Source organism: Triplophysa rosa, linkage group LG11, assembly GCF_024868665.1.
Source record: "Triplophysa rosa linkage group LG11, Trosa_1v2, whole genome shotgun sequence".
In the NCBI taxonomy this organism is placed as follows: domain Eukaryota; kingdom Metazoa; phylum Chordata; class Actinopteri; order Cypriniformes; family Nemacheilidae; genus Triplophysa; species Triplophysa rosa.
In genome coordinates, this window is record NC_079900.1 from 9,567,616 (window position 1) to 9,587,259 (window position 19,644).

Here is a 19,644-nt window from a genome sequence, read left to right on the forward strand (position 1 = left end):
TAAAAAGGGTTGGTGATTTTGCGCCCCTTGACGTTTTACATGTAAATTAGATACCCAATTTGGGTATCTAAAACATCACAAAACTGTTGTCATCCTGCATGAAAGGTTTACATTAAAATATATTGTATTGCTTTAAATCATACGTCTAAACACAGGGATAGTTAAGCCATGTAGTGAGTTGCATTGTATAATATAGCGTTTAATTGTCACTAACTTCCTGAATATTCCAGTTTGGTACAGCTGATGGCCACATTTGGACTTTGCACAGCTTTAGAAAACAAGGATTGTGTTTGTTTTCAAGCATGAGACGGGAGGAACTAAAATGACACCTACTGATTGAAAACCATAATAAACATGCAATGCTGGAGTCATCAAGCTAGGACCAAAGAAAAACTCACAACAATCGTTTTTTATATTGTCTATTTATTTTTCATGTGTTCCCACTTATATATAACTCTCATACTGTATGAGGAATGCAGTAAATCTTGTGTTAGTAGACCATGGTTTGATTTATCGCTAAGTATTGTAGGCATTGTAAGTAAGAAACGACCTCATGTTTAAAGGCAAACAGTATTTGAGTGTTTGACTAAAAGGGTGGAGTATATGCTCTGTATGCTGTTGTACTTTCATCACGTGGCTTATTTTCGCGTTTTAATATAGTTTGACAACAGGGAGGGATAGTCGCTCATGACTCCTGTTGCTCCCAGAGAAAATGCAGCCTCAATATCCTGTTCTTCATTACACACAAAGAGATGAATCTAAAGAGAGACGGACACATTGTTTATAGGCTACTACATTTAACATTCTGCCCGTGAGGGTAGTTTCACACCTAAAAACGAAAGGTTGTAGCCTATCATATGGCCACAAACCTGAATTCCTCTTTCTCTAAGGTGCTTGAACATCCCTTTTCGCATAGTCAGTCTGCCACAAACAGAAAGAACACAATAAAGTACTAAAAACTGTAATAAACTGAAACGTTGTTTTAGTTTGATAGCACTATTAAGTACTGTTAATTGTTAAAATTGCTTAAATTACCTGTCAATTAAGAAGACCACAAAACTGTTTTTCAGAATCCACATGTCTGGTGTGAATGTTCTGCATGGAAGGATGTCAATTTAGTGAGACAGCAGTGTTTTAATTATCTGTGTCATTAACATACAAATAACACAAAATGACATAAGGTGGAACACACAGACCTGTTAATGATTTGTGGCAAGTAGAACTGCACAAAACTTTCTCCCAGTGGGACAAATGGTAGAAGGCCGGTAAAATACAAGAATAGCAGCAGTAAACCTCGCTTTAGAGTGAACACATAGGGCATGGAGGGGTTCTACCAAAGCACAATGAAATAGCCAAGTATTAGGAAAGGAAAATAGTTAGATAACAAGTATACCTGTCTGATGTTACTGCTTGAATCAAGAAAGGTAAATTCACACACCACTTTGCGACAGTGGGCTATGATGGTGGATTCCATAGACGCCCAAACTGAGAGGCCTTCTCTGTTGTATTTCTTCACAAGATCAGAAATCTGAGACACAGTGAATTTAAAGGCACAATTTGTAAAATCCGCCGCTAGAGAGCGCACATTCAAAACAGATATGTTCAAAACAACAACAACGGCGTAGCTTGATGACGCTGTGAAGGAATGTGTAATAATGGGAACTGTCGTCTTCAACTCCACTGCTAATAATCAATCAGACGTGAATAAGAAATCACGCAATAAATGTTGCGTTTGATGACGTGATTTTATTTCATTATAATGAATTAGATGTAATTCATAAAATTAATGTATTACAATTTATTCATATGATCTAAAAACGATTACTGCTTGTTCAGTAAATATACACATGACACTCGTGCTAAATTAATAAAAAGACATTCAAACAATAAGACTAACCCTGTTGATCGAAATAATAATCACACGTTTTCTGTCAGTAAAGGAATCTAAACAGTTGCTCATCTGTCTAGTAAAACACATGCAAGATCAGCGTCTCTGTCTAGTAAAAATGTCTTTGTTGACAGAACCAGCTGCAAAAAGTGAAGAATAATTGTGCTCCATAACGACTGATAGACCGACAAGATAGTTGCTTGATAGACGCTACAAACTAATACTTTCACATTTGTCCACGAGACTGTGTTGCCATGGTTTCTACGGCAGTAAAAGCGGAAACCGAGGGTAATGCCATAGACTGGGTTATTAGGGAGATGCCAGGTCTGGAGAAAGCATAACGGCTTATATGAATCATGTGAGGCATCTCAGCCAATCATGTAACAGCCTCTAGTCTGCTTCCTGCATTCCGCGATTTTTTTGACTAAAGGTTGCAGACTTACCATCTAGTGTCATTGGTAACGCAGATGTGACGCCATTGATAGGCGACTGCCAGACACACCCCCGTGTCACTGGTTAAAATGACAATTTTCTCACGATTTACAAATAATTGGAAACATTTGAGATTGTAAGTACTCAAATGAACAAAATATATAACACTAGCCTAGTGTTTTTTTTGGATATTTTACTGCAAAAAAATTACAAACTGCATCTTTAATATAAACACACTTAGAAGAAAGATGATGGTATGATGTGTGCTCCTATACCTTCCCAATTAGTGCACAGTTATCCTCTTTCACTTCAATGTTCACAGGCATGTGAGGAAATCTGCGGAACACATCCTCTAATAAAGCAATGTTTCTCTCTGACCCAGTGCTGTAGTGACCTGTAGAAGAGGGTTACAATGGCATCTTTGTTTTTTAATGAATAAAAACATTATTTTGCAGTGTCATTTGTATTGGCATACCTGTCCTGAAGGTAACCTCGAGTGTCTCTTTATAAAGTGGCAAGTCCTGAAAAAAGAATAATAACATTTTTGAAAACTAAAAACATCCTTAAATCAAAACGCTTATATGGGAAAATCTGTGAAATACAACTGAATAGATTTGAATGTGGTAAAATAGAGGTAAAAGTAGGAAGGAAGCAGGATGCATAATCAACTTAGCAAGAATTATAATTACAAAAGTTTTCTTAAAGAGTAGGTAGAACTGCAGGAGAGTATGTTAACCTTGACCTCTTACCTCCAGGTTTAAGGAGGAGATGGAAACGTCGTGCCCAGTCTGCCTCAGGAGTTCTTCATCATGTGACACCACCACATGACCATCTTTCGTCAAGTGACAGTCCAGCTCCAGCATCTCGGTGCCCATGTCAACAGCACTGAGAGAAACATTTTAAACAGAAAATCATAAACAAAACAGAGTATGATATTGATCTGTTTGGTCCAGAAGCACTGAGAGATGAGCTCTGATTCAAGAACAGCTTCCCACTCACTGTGTAAAGGCCTCCATAGTGTTCTCAATCCTTTCACCACAGCCTGAGGACACAGAGCAAACTTAACACTTAATATACAAACATAAAGAGAAAAGCATTCAAACTCGCTGTCATAAACATTCCATAATCATCTATTGGTTTGCACTGACATGTTTATGAATGGATATAACCCACAATCATGCAACATGCAAACAAAGTAACACATTTCTGACCTGGTCCTAAACATATTATTAAAGCCTGCAGTTGTTATCAATTATATCAAGTAACCAAACTCAATGATCATTTCAAACTTTCAAAGGTGATAAATAGTTTTTGAAATTTTTGTAAATTTGTGTATTGAAACCAAAGACCTGATACCGTACCTCCTCTATGAGAAATGTGGGTACTGTAGAAAGCCGTCTTCTTTTTCTTATGAAGAATATGAGGGTTCGCCAGAAAGTAGAGTGACGTGAGAGCATAGCCCCCTACTGCTGGGAGCAGGTAGTACAAGTAACTTGCCATGATTCCCATAGACTGAGTGCAGCAGATGACTGCCAAAACAGAAAAAAAATATATTGAGGATTACAAGTATAATGATGTATGCATATACCCAGTAATACAAACATATGGGTAGTTGACAAATAAACCATGTGTCCTATGGTGTGACAACAAAAATTTGAAAAATGAAGATAAATACAGCGCCTTGCAAAAGTATTCATCCCCCTTCATTTTATTCACATTTTGTTATGTTGCTGCCTTATCTTAAACTACTTTAAATAAAAAAAATACTTTAATCTACACTCCATGCACAATGATGACAAAACAAAAAACAGATTTGGGATAACTTTGCAAATTTATTAAAAATTAAAAACTGAAATAAGTACATTGCATAAGTATTCATACCCTTTTCTGGGACACTTGAAATTTAGCTCAGAAGCATTCGTTTTGCTTATTGATCTTTCTACACTTCGAGTGGAGTTAACCTGTGGCAAATTCAATTGAATAAGTATGATTTGGAATGGCACATACTGTACCTCTCAATAAAAGGTGCAACAGCTGAAAATGCATATCAAAGTTAAAACCAAGACATGAGGTCAAAAGAACGGCCAGTAGAGCTCTGAGACAGGATTGTATCAAGGCACAGATCTGGGGAAGACTTCTGAAAAAAATCTGCTGTATTGAAGGTTCACAGAAGCATGTAGCCTCCATTTATCCTTAATAAAAGAGGTTTGAAACCACCAGATCTCTTACTTGTGCTGACCTCCTGTCCAAACTGAGCCATCGATGGAGAAGGGTCTTGGTTAGAGCGGTGACCAAGAATAATAATAATAATAATACATTTATTTTATATAGCGCCATTAAAAGTTTCTTTCTCAAAGCGCTTCACAAAAATCAAAACAATACATCACACATTAATAAAACAGCACAATAAAATACTGTATAAAACAAACAAAAGATCCAGTCAAGTAAAAGCAGTATTGAAATAAAATGTTTTAAGAAGAGATTTGAAAGTGGCTAGTGAGTTTGCCTCCCTGATGTTAATCGGGAGAGAGTTCCAGATCTTAGGAGCATAAGCAGAAAATGCTCTATCACCCATGGAGCCGAGCTGTGTCTTGGGAACATCTAAAAGACCACACTGAGAAGAGCGTAGATTTGGACATGGTTTGTAAGGAATTAACAGATCAGACTTGAGGAGCCAGGTCATGCAATGCCTTAAAAGTTAACATAAGGATTTTAAAATCAATACGGTATTTGACAGGGAGCCAGTGTAAAAACTCTAAAACAGGGGAAATATGATCACCGGACTTGGCCCCAGATAGAATTCTAGCCGCAGAGTTTTTTACATATTGTAGTTTGCTAATTGAGGTTTTAGATACTCCAGCAAGAAGTGCATTACAATAATCAATACGTGAGAAAACAAAACAATTTATCAACCTTTCAGCAACTGAGAAGGACAACGAAGGACGTAAACGAGCAATATTTCTCTGGTTGAGCTCCATGATCATATATGGAGATGGGAGAAACTTAAGGACAAACATCACTGCAACACTCCACTGATCTGGGCTTTATGGCTTAGTGGCCATGAAGCCTTTGCTCAGTGAAGACACATGGAAACTTGAAATATGCAAAAACGTACCTTTCAACGAATCTTTCAAACTGTCAGAAACAATATATTCTGGTCTGATGAATCTCAGATTCATGCATCATGTCTGGAGAAAACCAGGCACTGCTCAACACCTGTACAATACCATCTCAACAGTAAAGTGTGGTGGAAACGGCATCATGATGTGGAGGTGTTTTTCAGCTACAGGGACTGTTGCATTTGTCAGAGTAGAAGAAAAGCTTAACGGCACAAAATACAGAGATAATGATCATGAAAACCTAGCCCAGAACATTCAGAACCTCGGACGGGGCAGAAGGTTCATTTCCCAACATCACAATGATCCTAAGCACACAGCTAAAACAATGCAAGAGTGGCTTATGGACAACTCTGTCTATGTCCTTGAGTGGTCCAGCTAGTGCTTGGGCTTGAACCCAACTTAACATCTCTGTATAAATCTGAAAATGCCAGTCTACTGATGATCTACATGCAACCTGACAGAGTTTGAGAGGATCTGAGGAGAAGAATGACAGAAAATTGCCAAATGCAGATGTGTAAAGCTTGTCACATATACCCAAAAAGATTTGAGTCTGTAAAGGTGCTTTAACCAACTATTGAGTTAAGGGTACTTATGCAACGTACTTTACTTTTTTTTATTTTTAATACATTTGCAAAGTTCTAAGTCACAAATCTGTTTTTTGTTTTGGCATTATTGTGCATGGAGTGTAGATTAATATATATATATATTTTTAAAAGTAGTTTAAGATAAGGCAGCAACATAACAAAATGTGAATAAAATGAAGGGGGATGAATACTTTTGCAAGGAAGGCACTGTATATCTTATGCTAATTTATATTACAAATATTAATAATATATTATTAACACTTTGTTTTCTACATTTTTGCTCTCACATCAGACACATGTACGGTTTATTTTTCAACTCGATATCATGAGTATCCCCCTTAGCATTTTCTCTGTTTCTGCAAAGTATGATTTCTGAATAAAAGTAAATGATTAAACTTACCAGTATAGTGTTCCGTCACCTTCCTGCTGTCTTGAGAAATGTAATTTAGGTTTGGATCCAGAAGCAGATCTAAGTTGACTTCCAAAGCACCTGTCCTCCGAATGCTTCTTCAACCATATATGACAATCCCCTATATTTTCCTCTTCACTTCTATTTCACACCTCTGCAGTTTACCTTAGCCTATAACTCAGCCACTCCCTTTCCTCTCTTTGACTTAGCCTCATATCACCTTTTTATAGTAAGAAATGTTGCAATGATCATGTAATTCAAAAGAAAAAGTACATTGACTGAAATGAGAAACACGTTGCAAAATCATATAACCTCAAAGCAAATCCAATGAAGATACATGTGAAAAAACAAGAATTACCTCTTTCTTGCTCTCATGTGTACATATTACTAAGTTTGGACAGTCAGTTAGTCATTGGTAGCTGTTCTCTCTGTGACACAAACTTTGCCCTCCCTTTTGTCGAAGTCAGTGAGGGTGTTTAACATACCTTGCAACTGACACCTTAACACCTTTTTCAAGATAACTTGTACAATACTGTAACTCAGTACAGATGTTTTGTTTACATGAAACAACTTGTGCGTGTCTAGAGGGGAGACATAGAACAGGCTACACCATGGAGACAGCAAATGTTTTTGTTGAATGTGAGTTCATGTTTGGCATGTATTCATGTTCTCACACATTTTAATGTTTCACAAAAGGTTGTGATGGGAGAAATATAAACCCACTGTAGCACATGTGCATGAAACAACAGCAACAGTGTCAGTTCAGCCTGTCAGCAGCACATTTTTCCATCCTATTGTTCTTGTTTTGTATAGAATTGCTGAAAGCGTGTTATCTAACAAACAAAGAGAACAGAGTCAGATGAGGAATAAAAGCAAGAGTCAGATATTCCCTTTAATTCGTATAGTCTTGGTTAAATGGTTTTATCACACCGCATCCAGTTAATCTCACTAAAATGAATTAATTACTAATGGTACAATTAACATAATTTTTTTGTTTTGCACGTAAATTATAACTATGCAAGCACACTTGAAACCTACTCAGTTCATTATGTCTTTAAGAGTGGAATGCGTCGCAGAAGATTTCTAAACACATGCTGGAACTTGTTTTTGGAATCGGGGAGTGGTCCGACAGACAACTCGTTTGAGAGGAGAGAGAAGGTAATAGTTCATATAAAGCAAGAGTTCTGGAAATTTTGGAAAAGTTAGTTGTGTAATTGAGTCTGGAAAGTCAAATCACTAGCCATAAAATAACTGACGATCAATTTCCTGGAAAGGTTGCCAAGGCTATGCTTATGCTTGTCACGAATGTTTTGTTTTTCTATTGCCAAGACAAATGAAGTAGGTTTTGTCATTACCGCTCCCTTTATATGAAACAACATTCAATCATAAGAGAGTGTTGCAATAACTAAATCATGAGAATATGACTGAAGGCAAGTGTTACTGCAAGTGTAAGCTTACAGGTTTGCCAAAAGGCACAAATGGAAATGAGCCCTCTTAGCTATTTACTAGTTTGGAACAATGTCACAACTAGTTAATAGGATTACATATAAAAAGACGAAGCTTATGACGATCATATATTAAAATTTAAACTAAAATTTCGGCAGGTTTTTTTACCATATGCACAGTTATGCAGTAAGATGAAAAACACTTGTGAACGAGACATTTTATTTCAATTTGACATGCAGACAATTTTATTTTAGAACCTTTTATTTTTTATTCTTGCTAAAAAAGCAAAAGCAGGCAACAAGAAAAAAGAATGACCACACATTAAAGACTTACAGTATCAGGAATTTTATTTAATATATGTATATAATTCTGTTTTTGTTAATCGTTTAATTTATTATACCCATAAGCATATACATAGACTATAACCATCCATAGCTCATTTCTCTTGAGAATCTACTCATATTGTTTAATCATCACTTAAAATAACTCCTTACAAGATTCAGGGAAAAATAGACTTCAGAAAGAGTGAACAGCCAATTATTTTTCACACCCAAAGCAAAAAACAAAAGAAATGCAAAATATACTTTAAAAAGGACAAATGTTTTAAATCCCTTTTTAGTTTTTAAAATAAAAAACCTCACCAATATAACACCAACAAAAATCATAATAACAGCCATTAAAAAGGACATTATGATATCTGCCTCCTTTGTAGGCTTTTTAAATCATATACTGTATGCGTGCAGGTATATATATATATCTGAAAAATACAAATGTGTTGAGTGCATATCAGTTCAATGTATGTGTCTGTGTGTGAGTGTATTTCTGTGAGAGACTGCTGACAGTCCCAATGGTCCCATTCATAATGAGCATATCATTGCCATTGACAATACAGTAATATAAATAATAACCCTTTCCTTGGTAATGAAATGTTTCCCTCAGGTCACAGAATTGGATGATCTCCCTTCCTTGAGGGAGCAGAGAGAAGCAGCTTCTGGTTGGAAAAAGCAGATGTAGACATGGCATGAAACCAACCACCATTGCCTGTTACACTTCACCCTATTTAGTTGTATGGGAAACTAAGATCAAGAAAGATGAAAGCGTAGTAAGAAATAGAAAGAAAGGAGGAAACTGGATACAGGAATAGATCAAACTGAAAGCGGAAACAAAATGTTTGGTCATGAGACACAAAGTGCAGGTGCACTGATTGGCTAAAGTAACGTAATGGAGGTGAACCTTGTGTCTTGTGTCAATTGAGTTTTACACTGAGGGGGGGTATAAATTTATGCAACTCACACCCTGCATTTATGCAAAAAAGCAGCACACTGTGCCATTTTAAGTCTTCTCACTTCAACATGCTTTCTTATTCCACGATTGGCCAAAAACTTTTAAGAAGGAAAAGTGAGTATGATAAAGGATGTGGAGGGAACCGAGGTAAATGTAGCAAATCAGATTTTACATGTGATGCATTGCATGCAAAGTCAGCCAATCAAGAGACTAAATAAACAAGGATAGCCAATCACAAGCAAGAGAGGCATGAGGTCAGCAAGCCCTGCGGAAAAGCCCTTTGAAAATTTCTGACATCACAGGGCAGGAATGAGGAAAACATGTGCTATGGCTCTGAAAGCGTTGGCTATGATTCCACAATTCAGAACAAGAGGTTGAAGAAAGAACAGTCTCAACATAGCGTAGGGGACGTTGCACTAAGCCAGATCGAGGGGAACCATGTGTGACTTATCAAAAAGGAATCATGGCAACAGTAGCCTTGGAACATGGTAACCAATGACAACTAATGTCATTCACAAAGAAATCCATAAAAGGAAAAAGAATACGTGATGAAGGTCTGCACACCAAAGATCCTCCATCAGATGTACGAGAGAAAATTGAACAGATGAAAGAGAAAGCCAGCTTAAAAAAATGATACTGATGGCTTAATTTTCCAAAAACATTGGCAAGAAAGTTTACATTTTCCACAGTAGAATATGATATTTTACAGCAGATGATAACGGGGTTATTAATCCATATCTTGCTCACTTTCCTCTCATCGCCAACACACTTATCACCTAGGATCATACCAAGACTTCTTTCTCTCAATAGAAAAAAAGAAGGTAAAAGGAAACATCCAAGCTCATTAAATGCAACAACACCTGTCAGGGAATGAATAAAAAAAACACGAGTAATGACTGTATAAGATATTCAAATATAAATTCCCAACATTACAAAACACATTTCGCAACCAATCGTAACGTTCAAATTACAGTGTACAAACAGATGTCCAACTTACAATACTCCAAAGAAATTCAAAATCACTTATATACACACACCAGTCCAGTGCCCATCGTCAAGATTTTCTCTCTCTCTCTCTCTCTCTCTGTTTGAATGAGAAACACCCAGAACAACACAGCCCAGTAAAAAGACACCCTCTAGAGAGACATGAAGAGAAAGAGACGGATAGAAACAAAGACAACGAACTAAGGAGAAGCCGAGTACTGATAGAAAGAGTGAAAGATGCAATTGTTTGAGAGAGTAGGAGCTGTGTGCAGTATGCAATAACAATAGTGAGCCTGACAGCCCCATTAATGGCATTATGATAAGAGGTTATATGCCTGAAATAGCGCACAGCTTCCCAGCAAGAGATGTACAGGTGAAAGAAAGCTGAAAGTTTTACATGTACATTTTTCCTCTTTTTATCTTGATTTTTTTTTAATGTTTATATGTATGTATATGTGTTCGCAGGTTGTCTAGAGTTGTCTTTATCTGAGACTCCGCTCTGCTTGATCGTTCTGTGTGAAGGCTGAAAAAACAAGTTTTATTTAAAAAAAATTTGCATCACTTTTTAAAACCAGATAATGTCATTATCTATTAGAAAATATGTATAAAAATTTACAACAGGAATCATGACTAAGTAAATGTACATTCAGCAACAAGCATTACATCCATTTTTGTTATGACTGCTGTACGTGATTCTTACCTGCCCCTCTCAGGAGCCCTGGTAGTTGGCTTGGAAGCGTGCAGTCTCCTCGAAGATTAGCTCTTTGAGCTTTTCTTTAGGAAGGTCATCCAGCTCCGTTTTGAAATTGAAGGGTTCCTCAGCCACCGGCTAAATGTGCAAACAATGTGAAATGCTGTTAACTGACAGTTATGGCATTGTACAGATGACCGATTGGTGGGGTGTGAGACCGATAAAGTCAAGAGATTGGAGTTTGAAAGGGAGAGATACCTCATCAGAGGGGTCATAGTACTGCTCCAGGTAAGGGTGGGCCAGTGCTTCTTCCACAGTTATACGTTTGTTCGGGTTAAAGGTTAACATGCGGTCCAACAAATCCAGAGCTAAAAAGGCAACAAACACAGAAGTTTTAAACTACCATGCTGAAAATAAATTACAAGCTTATTCACCTATACAGGCATGTAACCGATGAAACGAGCACGATACAAAACTCTAATCCATAGACACAGAAACAGAGCAGTAGAGTATAAGCCAAAGAGTATAATAAGACAAAATACAGTAGTAATTTCATTTTGTTCAGGCTTCATGTTTCATTTAAACACCCTTGCACAATGCAGCAAGACCATTTGCTCACACCCACAATACACCCACACGCCTGCATGTGCGCACACTTGAGACAGCTACTGTCAGACCTTACATACATGCATGTCATTTCACTTCAGTAACACTAAACATCCTAACGTGAGTGTTCACCTTTGTTGTCCGCTTTGGGGAATAGCTTGTTCCATGGGATCTTCGGTTTCTGGGGTAAAGACTGGAGGTAGTTCCTGGCCTTCATGTTGATGATGCAGTTCAGATCCTCTTGAGAGGGAGAGCCCAAAATACCTGGCAAGTCGTGGAAGAGTAACAGAATATTCAAACTATGCATCAGGTCAAGATGCACAAAAAATCAGCCCTGTTTGCTTTAAAGGAGACGGTACTCATGTTCTCATCATTTATTTAAATGAATGGATGGATGGAGAATGTTTTATTATTATACGTATATCATTGAGTATAATGGGAGCGCACAGGCTAACCACCAGCAATTTTGAAATATCAGACAACCATGTTAAAAGTATACTATGTGATATTATTTCTGAACTTTAGACTCAAGGCTGGTAGCTGATAATGGCATTGCAGATGAAGGTTATTTTCAAAGAGTTGTTCCTCTTAGTTTACACTGCGCTGCTGGGTCATAATACAAGACCTTCCTCGCTGAAGGCAATTTCTGAAATTATTTACATGGTTCAGTGTCCTTTTTATGCTAGACTACATTCTAGGAATTCATGTAGGTTGGATTAAACCTGCACCACGGCTAGAAGTACTGTCAATGTCTAAGCTATGATATTGCAGCCAAAAAAAAGACCTCTCTAATTGAGTATGAGCAGTACAATATCACGATCAGAGTCTTCAGCATGTTTGATATTATCAGCACATACTCATAATATCACATAGGGTAAACTGATCCAGCCATTCACAGAGCAGATCATATAAAACAGGGATGGCAGAACAAGTTCAACACAGCAATGTCCAGTTCTGGGAACATGAGGGCATGACTAAGATACATTCTTACCCAATATGTGGTTAAGCTGGTCCAGATAGTGCTTGCCAGGGAAGATGGGTCTGTTTGACAACATCTCAGCCAAGATGCAACCCACTGACCAAATATCAATGGACTTAGTGTAACCCTATAAGCAAGACACAAAGCACACATTAAAATACACACAAAGAGGATTTTTTAAATGCTGAAGATGCACAAACACAATAGTAAACATACCTTGGAGTTGAGCATGATCTCAGGGGCACGGTACCAGCGAGTAGCCACATATTCTGTAAGAAACCCGGTATGGTCATGCTCAGGGTCGGCTATCCGTGCCAGCCCAAAGTCACAGATCTAAGAATGAGAAAGAATTTATTTTACAAAGACACACAGTATAGAAATACCTTAATCTCTTTATCAAGTCTAAATAGCTTCACTTTTCTATCCTTAAATTACTATAATCTGTCAGAAGACCATATGAACTAAGTGCAGTGCAGTACTGATGCTTGGTTTGCAATATTGAAATATGTGAGATTTGTTTTAGTGCTGTTTAACAAAATCACATTTAATCTGTTATAGACTTTCAACCTCTCATTACACGGTTTGGATAGAGTTTAGTCCCAATTTGGATACATTCCTGGGAAAAATCAAGCTGCGATTCTGACCTTGAGGTCACAGGTGGTGTTGATGAGAAGGTTGGAGGGCTTCAGGTCTCTGTGCAGCACATTGGCAGAATGAATGTATTTCAGCCCTCGTAAGATCTGGTACAAAAAGTAGCAGATATGATCGTTGCTGAGTTGCTGTGTCTTCAGCAATTTGTAAAGGTCCGTCTCCATCAGGTCCTGTACGATATAGCTGAAACGCAGTTAAAGAACTACAGCAACTCACAGAATAAACCAACTAAGTAAGAAATGTGTTTGTATAAACAAATCAACTTGGAAAAGACAGAATCACACTGGCCACCTGTGCAGGATGTCTATAGTCCATAGTAATAATAATAGAAACATTGATATCAATGTTATGGCTATGTTGATCACTAAACATCTGTTTGGCTGATAAACACAAGTGATACCACCCTTTCAAATTTTGTGATAATGCAAAGTTCCTGTTTTGACAATTTTACATTTATATTATGTTATAATTAAATTATATTTCATCATCTGTAAATTTTAGATATTGACCGTTTACAAATGTCATAGGTTCACAGCTAGTTCTCCAAACTACATATGCAATAATCCAGCCCAATGTGGTTTAAGGATACACATCCCTCATACAGTCAATGTGCCGTGCTCTCAGGATGTCATTGATGCCGATGATGTTCTCATGACGGAACCGCAGCAGGATTTTGATCTCCCTCAGGGTGCGCTGACAGTAAGTCTGGTGTTCAAATGGACTGATCTTCTTAATAGCCACTCGAATCTTATTCACATTATCAAAAGCTGAGCTGCAGGCAGCAAAAAAAGAGAGACAGTAAGAAGATTGAGTAAAGTATAAAAATGAAAATTCTTGAAGACTGTGAAATACTGACAAATGCAAAAAGGCTATTAACAATAATAAAAACAGGTCAGAGACATTCCAAACAGCTTTGTTTTTCTCAGACATTTATCTGCACCTGCTTTAAGCGGTCAAAGATAACAATAAAAAGAAGACTGAATACTAATGACAATAATTAATGCAAAATGCAATATCTCATTCTTTATTTGTTTAGAGATGCACTGATGTATCAGTGAATTTTGAATCAACGTAAAACCATGGACATATCAGCTATAACAAACAGATAGCTTATATTTACATGCATGGATGCACTTAGTGGTATAATGTCTGTAACATTTTTCTCTAGGTAAAACAATAAAATACTTCATGATACAAAATCAAATCTTTCGTCTTAGCACCTCTTTTATAATGTTGGTCCGATGAATTTTAAATGTCCAATAAAATAATGACGTGCAATAAACAAAACATGACCAAAACAATATATATTTAAAAATATTTTAAATATATAAAATATTTAATGAATATAAATAATAATAATAATGCACAGGATTTTTGAGGTGTCTGCTTTCCCAAAGCAACGATATCCATAGAAGGCCGAAATTTATATTATTCGGGCGGATTGTTTACATCCTCCAACAAAACTTGACAGTCATTATGGGGATGGACAGAGCCCGGTGATCTCGGGTCTGAAGCACATTACATACTCTGTTTACCATTATTTAAACGCCCATTTTCACATGTCGTTAGCAGTTGGCATTGATATCTTAAAGCACGGGTCTCTACAAAAGCACGCATTATTTTGCCGCTCTGCCTAATCTACATTTGGCCGCAACGTAACCACGCCTGTTTTACGAGCCCAGAGTGAGATGTCAGGATTTGAGATTTAACTAGCGTTAAAGCTACCAGTCCTAGCATGCCGTTTCAGCCCACAAATTTAACAAAACAAACATAAGCACACTGCAAAAATCACGATCTGATCTCTCTGAACCAAGCGAGTTTTCTCGGTTTATGGATCGGTGTATTTTAAAGGCAGCGTCTGTCTTTTAAAACCAACGTGAACTGCTACCTAAACAACATTGTTGGGTAACGTTAAATAAAACGTACGTATGAAGCGCAAAAATACTATTCTTTTCAGGCAGCTCACTAGGTTTTGAGACACAGCCAGTGCTGGAGAAATGGGATTTAATCCAATATATTACTCGCAGTCTGCTGCCAACCCTGATTCAAGGATATGCAAGAAGGAAACTTGTTGATCATGGCAAATCATTCTGTTGCTTTTGAAACGTAAAACATATTTTCTCTTCTGTGTTTGAATAAGGAATGCGTAATGACAAAACCTTTCAGTGAATTGACACCCATTTTTGCTTTAGTACGAAGATCTGATCATTAACAGTTCACTAAATCTCGCCCTAATTCAACAGCATCTCCACCAAAGTGTGCGCTCGCAAAAACGACCCGTTTCCTCTTACCAGACCATCCCGTAGGCCCCCTCTCCGATGTACTGAAGATCGGTGTAACGGGGGCCAACGTCAAAATTTTGTCCCTTAACCGATTCAAGGCCAGGCTTGGATCCCGCGGCTCCATTCGCTCCCGCGGGCGCGACGGCTACTCCAGCACCGGCGGCGCTGCTAATCGAGCTCGCGGCTCCGGCCGCTACCGCGCTGCTGCCCGATTCCGCCATCGTTTCTGTCCTCAGATCAGTCGTTTCTGCACAATTGTTCAGGGAGGACGGGGTTTGTGTTTGCCTTTAGTTGAACTACAGGTTTATCAAATAGCAAAAACTGCTGTTGGACGTTGCGCTTTCCTGACAATCGAAGAGGAGTCTGTCAAGGCCCCCTTAGGTAGGACGCAAGAAGTGCGGAACGAGCGTGCATGTAAACGTATAGCGAGCGCGAACGCGCATTTCCCCCGTACAACATTTAGGGGCGGAGGCGCGCGCATGCAGGCGCATTCACGCGGCAGTGGAAAAACGCTCGAGTGGGTGTGCGGAATTCCTCCCACGATCACGGTAGCAGGCCCCTCTAGTGTGATTTACAGTTTTTATGTTGGAGCAAGCTGTGTATTTGTTATATCTTGCGTAATATGTTGAAATGCTGCTGATTCTGTCCTTGTTGTGGATGGAGCTTCACCTGCATCATTTTAGCAACATCACAGTATCTTAGAATAATTTAAATACATTTTTATAATGCTTTTAACAAGTTTGCATTGCATAGATTATATAAATTAAATAATTAATTATTATTGATTATATAAATTATACAAAACTGGAAAATTAGAAAATATTTTGTGTCATTGTATTAATTACAGAATATGGTATAATCGCAGATTGGTGAAACTGAGAGACCGAAAGATGCGTGTTTGCACACGCGAGCGCACAAGACACAAAAACACAACTTGATACATTAAAACCATGGACATTTGTCTATGCATGAAACCACCAGTGAAACGAGTACGCGCCTGCGCTCTACGAGGCACCACGGGTCTTCGAAAGAACAGTTCGAGACTTGCGATATTTCCCACCACAAACAAGGAAGTAAATCATGCAAGTCTTGATTTAGTAACATTAAAAATGTTTAGTAACATTAAAACATTAATCTTACTAATGATTTAGTAGCATTAAAACATGACACGCATCTGTTAACATTAGTAGAGCGCTGTTTCATTAATTATTTCTGGCTTGAGGTTGGAAATATCCTAAATCCGAGGTGTCTTGAACTCAGCATCATTTCCAGAATTCAGGTGGGAAGTTTCCGAGTTCCCTACACAGCAAGTCGCATGAATTGCGTCACTGAAGAGGGCAGGGAAGCTTTCGCTCACTTCCTAGTTACTGCCGTTTTGGACTGCTTATTGATTTGTAATGAAAGCAGTTTCCCGTAACTGGGTTGCATCGGTGCATATAGCGCTTAGTATCATCGGGCTCCCGTACACTGTTGTTACAAGTGGAATCTGGTATGTACATACATAAATTACAATTTAGTAATATTCAAATTATCACAACGTGAAATGTATTCAAAATATATCTGCGCCTCTTCTAGATCTAACGTTAGTAAAACCTGCTGTTTTTGTTTTTCTCTGTATCTTAATTATAGATAAAGTGATAGAGACTTTCTATTGACAGCTGTGAAAGTATATTTCTTAATTACTTGCATCACTGTCTTGTTAAATTTGTAATATTTTATTCTTTTCAGCCGGACCAACCCCATTAGTCGCATTCCTAGTCTGTGTGCATACAGATCTGTATACATGCCTTCTGCCACGCACATAAAGGCTCGTTGCCCAGTATATCCTGGCTCACACACAACCCGCTTTCCAGTCCCTGATGACAAGGTGGACTGGGAGACAGACTGGCCCCAGTATAGCCCTGTTAACTATACCGCCCCATTTGTGCTTAAAAAACCTGTTTGGGCTGACCCAGAGATTGTGTGAGTAAAAACTTATGTGGAAACACACTGCAGTTAACTTTTTTTAAATGTTATTTTCTGTGGCGTGAATTCAGATTCATTTGTACCAGAGGTACATAAGACATTTATGACAGTGATTGACTTGTTGATTTTTATTTAAAAAATGAATTTATAAAGTTTTAATTTAGACTGTTTACTCCTCCCATAGTGAATTTTCCCCACAGTTCAATTCTTTGGATGGATCTGTAGACCGAAGAAGCCACAAGGACCCATATCGTATACAGAATGGCAAACCACTGTAAGGCAGATATTAAAATGTGATCATCATTCCATATACACATAAAATTTGAAAGGCTTGCTATTTTTTTCTTTAAATCTCATGAATCATCCTCAGTAATCCACATGGAAGGACTGGCCTAGAAGGCAGAGGACTACTAGGCAGGTGGGGTCCTAACCATGCTGCTGACCCTATTGTTACCAGGTACTAAAACTTGTCATAATAAACGAAAACATATCTGTCACGTCACCTTTTAACATAATTCCATATCTTTCGTGCAATTGGGTATGCAAGGCATTTGTTGCAAAATGTGATTCAAGTACTTTCAGACACAAAACCTCTTTCCCGTGGCTTCCTACAGATGGAAGACAGATTCAGTTGGACAGTGTGTCAACAACACCAACTCTCAACGTCCCGTGCTGCAGTTTGTGTCCATCAAGCGGGTAGATTGTGGGGAATGGGCCATCCCAGGGGTGAGTATAATCTAGATTTCTTGCAGTGTCTACAACATTTTCAAAGGGATCATTTCAGTCACCAAATTTTAAAATACATTGTAAAACCTGACAATGTCTATAAAGCTTTAAAACCACACTCAGCGTACACATTTACACATATGTATGCCTAGTACATTGAATATTATCTTTGTTACTGTGTGTTTAGGGTATGGTGGACCCTGGAGAGCGTGTTTCTCAAACATTGCAGCGGGAATTCTCAGAGGAGGCACTGAACACTCTGCAGGCATCTCCAAGTGAGAAGGAAAAGATCCAAAAGCGGATTACAGAGCTGTTCGACTCAGATGGTCTTCAAGTGAGACTGTGTAAATTGTGGTAACTTCAGAGAAATGACAATCGAGAAAATCAATTTCTGCCATGTCATAACATCATCGCACATCTTTTTTGTATAGGTATATAAAGGTTATGTAGACGATCCAAGAAACACAGACAACTCTTGGATGGAGACAGTTGCTGTCAACTTTCATGATGAATCGGGTAATTATCAAAAATGGTATAATGATGATAGTATAGTGTTGGATTAATAAAATATGCCATTCTAACTTGGATGTTTCATTTATCTTCATCCAGGCAATAGTGTAAGTGAGCTGCCACTGCAGGCAGGAGATGATGCAGGTCAAGTGAGTTGGATTGACATCGACTCCTCGCTGACACTTTATGCAAGTCACTTACATTTTTTGGAGACAGTTGCTAAGGAAAGAAATGCCCATTGGTAACAGCAAAGTGCCTTTCTGTCCTAATTCATGATGAGAAATCTTATTTTAAAGGAGAACAATATGAAGAATTACAGCAAGAATATACAATAAATTAAGTGTGGGGAGAACACGACAAAGTGGGAAAATCAGTTTGTTCAAAGCATGTCCTTGTGCAGGCATACTGTTTGTTAACATGAAATGTAACAACATTGCCAAAACATGCATTCCAACAGAACAACCGTTAACCTGATTTTTCTGAGCACTTTCTTAAATTATAAAGCATGAATACTTGAAACAAACGCATACTAATAACATTGAAGTAGTTAAATAAAATCGATATGCACACTACTGAGTAAAACTCGTTGTAATAACCAATGGAATAAACCCTCTTAAACACATTCTGTGTATTGTTTTACATTTTGCCATACTTTAATAATTAGAACTATGTTTTGCTCTACACGTTTTGAGGAAAAATGTTATAGTGGTGCTTTGTTACAGTGTGGCTGAATATGGTTCTCAGTGGTATACACATGAAAATCTGAAAGAAATCTGAGGAGGACAATACAAAATGCGAGTTGTCACATTAGATGAACTAAAACAGCAATTGTGACCTAATATAATTACACAAACGTATTATTTGATTTTCAATTGAGGTAGTTTAAATCACAATAAAAATAATTTAAATGCTTTTTTAAAAGAAATTTCACATAACATAACTAAACACACATTGGATTAACACTGTAGCCTATCATTTATTTGATCAGTTTATATTCTTCCATTTTTGTACTGATCGTGGTTCATAGTCAAAGAATTCTATGGCATGCCAGAGATTCAGCTGTAATACAATTGCATTCCCAGCGATTA

The 19,644-nt window shown here is 37.7% G+C and overlaps 3 protein-coding genes across 4 annotated transcripts; 1 reads left to right on the forward strand and 2 right to left on the reverse strand.

The window, feature by feature from the left end:
* Nucleotides 1-404: 404 nt before the first annotated feature.
* On the reverse strand, nt 405-6,883 carry gdpd3a (glycerophosphodiester phosphodiesterase domain containing 3a). Of its 2 annotated transcripts, XM_057346450.1 has the most exons (12): nt 6,791-6,883; nt 6,424-6,652; nt 3,682-3,849; nt 3,320-3,362; nt 3,070-3,205; nt 2,796-2,841; nt 2,596-2,714; nt 1,439-1,528; nt 1,197-1,330; nt 1,036-1,095; nt 870-921; nt 405-758 (listed from the first exon to the last, which is right to left on the reverse strand). In XM_057346450.1, exons 3-12 carry the CDS (start codon nt 3,827-3,829, stop codon nt 639-641), a joined length of 948 nt encoding a protein of 315 aa, XP_057202433.1. In that variant the 5' UTR covers nt 3,830-3,849; nt 6,424-6,652; nt 6,791-6,883; the 3' UTR covers nt 405-638. The 2 variants fall into 2 exon arrangements, with proteins under 2 accessions (XP_057202433.1, XP_057202432.1); XM_057346449.1 differs by having other exon boundaries at nt 6,424-6,869.
* Nucleotides 6,884-8,207: 1,324 nt separating this feature from the next.
* Nucleotides 8,208-15,814, reverse strand: mapk3 (mitogen-activated protein kinase 3). Its single transcript, XM_057345956.1, has 9 exons — nt 15,365-15,814; nt 13,663-13,845; nt 13,067-13,256; nt 12,639-12,755; nt 12,435-12,549; nt 11,576-11,707; nt 11,096-11,205; nt 10,847-10,975; nt 8,208-10,669 (listed from the first exon to the last, which is right to left on the reverse strand). Exons 1-8 carry the CDS (start codon nt 15,574-15,576, stop codon nt 10,856-10,858), a joined length of 1,179 nt encoding a protein of 392 aa, XP_057201939.1. The 5' UTR covers nt 15,577-15,814; the 3' UTR covers nt 8,208-10,669; nt 10,847-10,855.
* An 882-nt stretch (nt 15,815-16,696) lies between these two features.
* On the forward strand, nt 16,697-19,172 carry nudt9 (nudix (nucleoside diphosphate linked moiety X)-type motif 9). Its single transcript, XM_057346210.1, has 8 exons — nt 16,697-16,844; nt 17,084-17,317; nt 17,505-17,594; nt 17,691-17,777; nt 17,935-18,046; nt 18,234-18,380; nt 18,478-18,562; nt 18,656-19,172. The coding sequence occupies exons 1-8, from the start codon at nt 16,753-16,755 to the stop codon at nt 18,799-18,801; spliced, it is 993 nt and encodes a 330-aa protein (XP_057202193.1). The 5' UTR covers nt 16,697-16,752; the 3' UTR covers nt 18,802-19,172.
* Nucleotides 19,173-19,644: the final 472 nt, after the last annotated feature.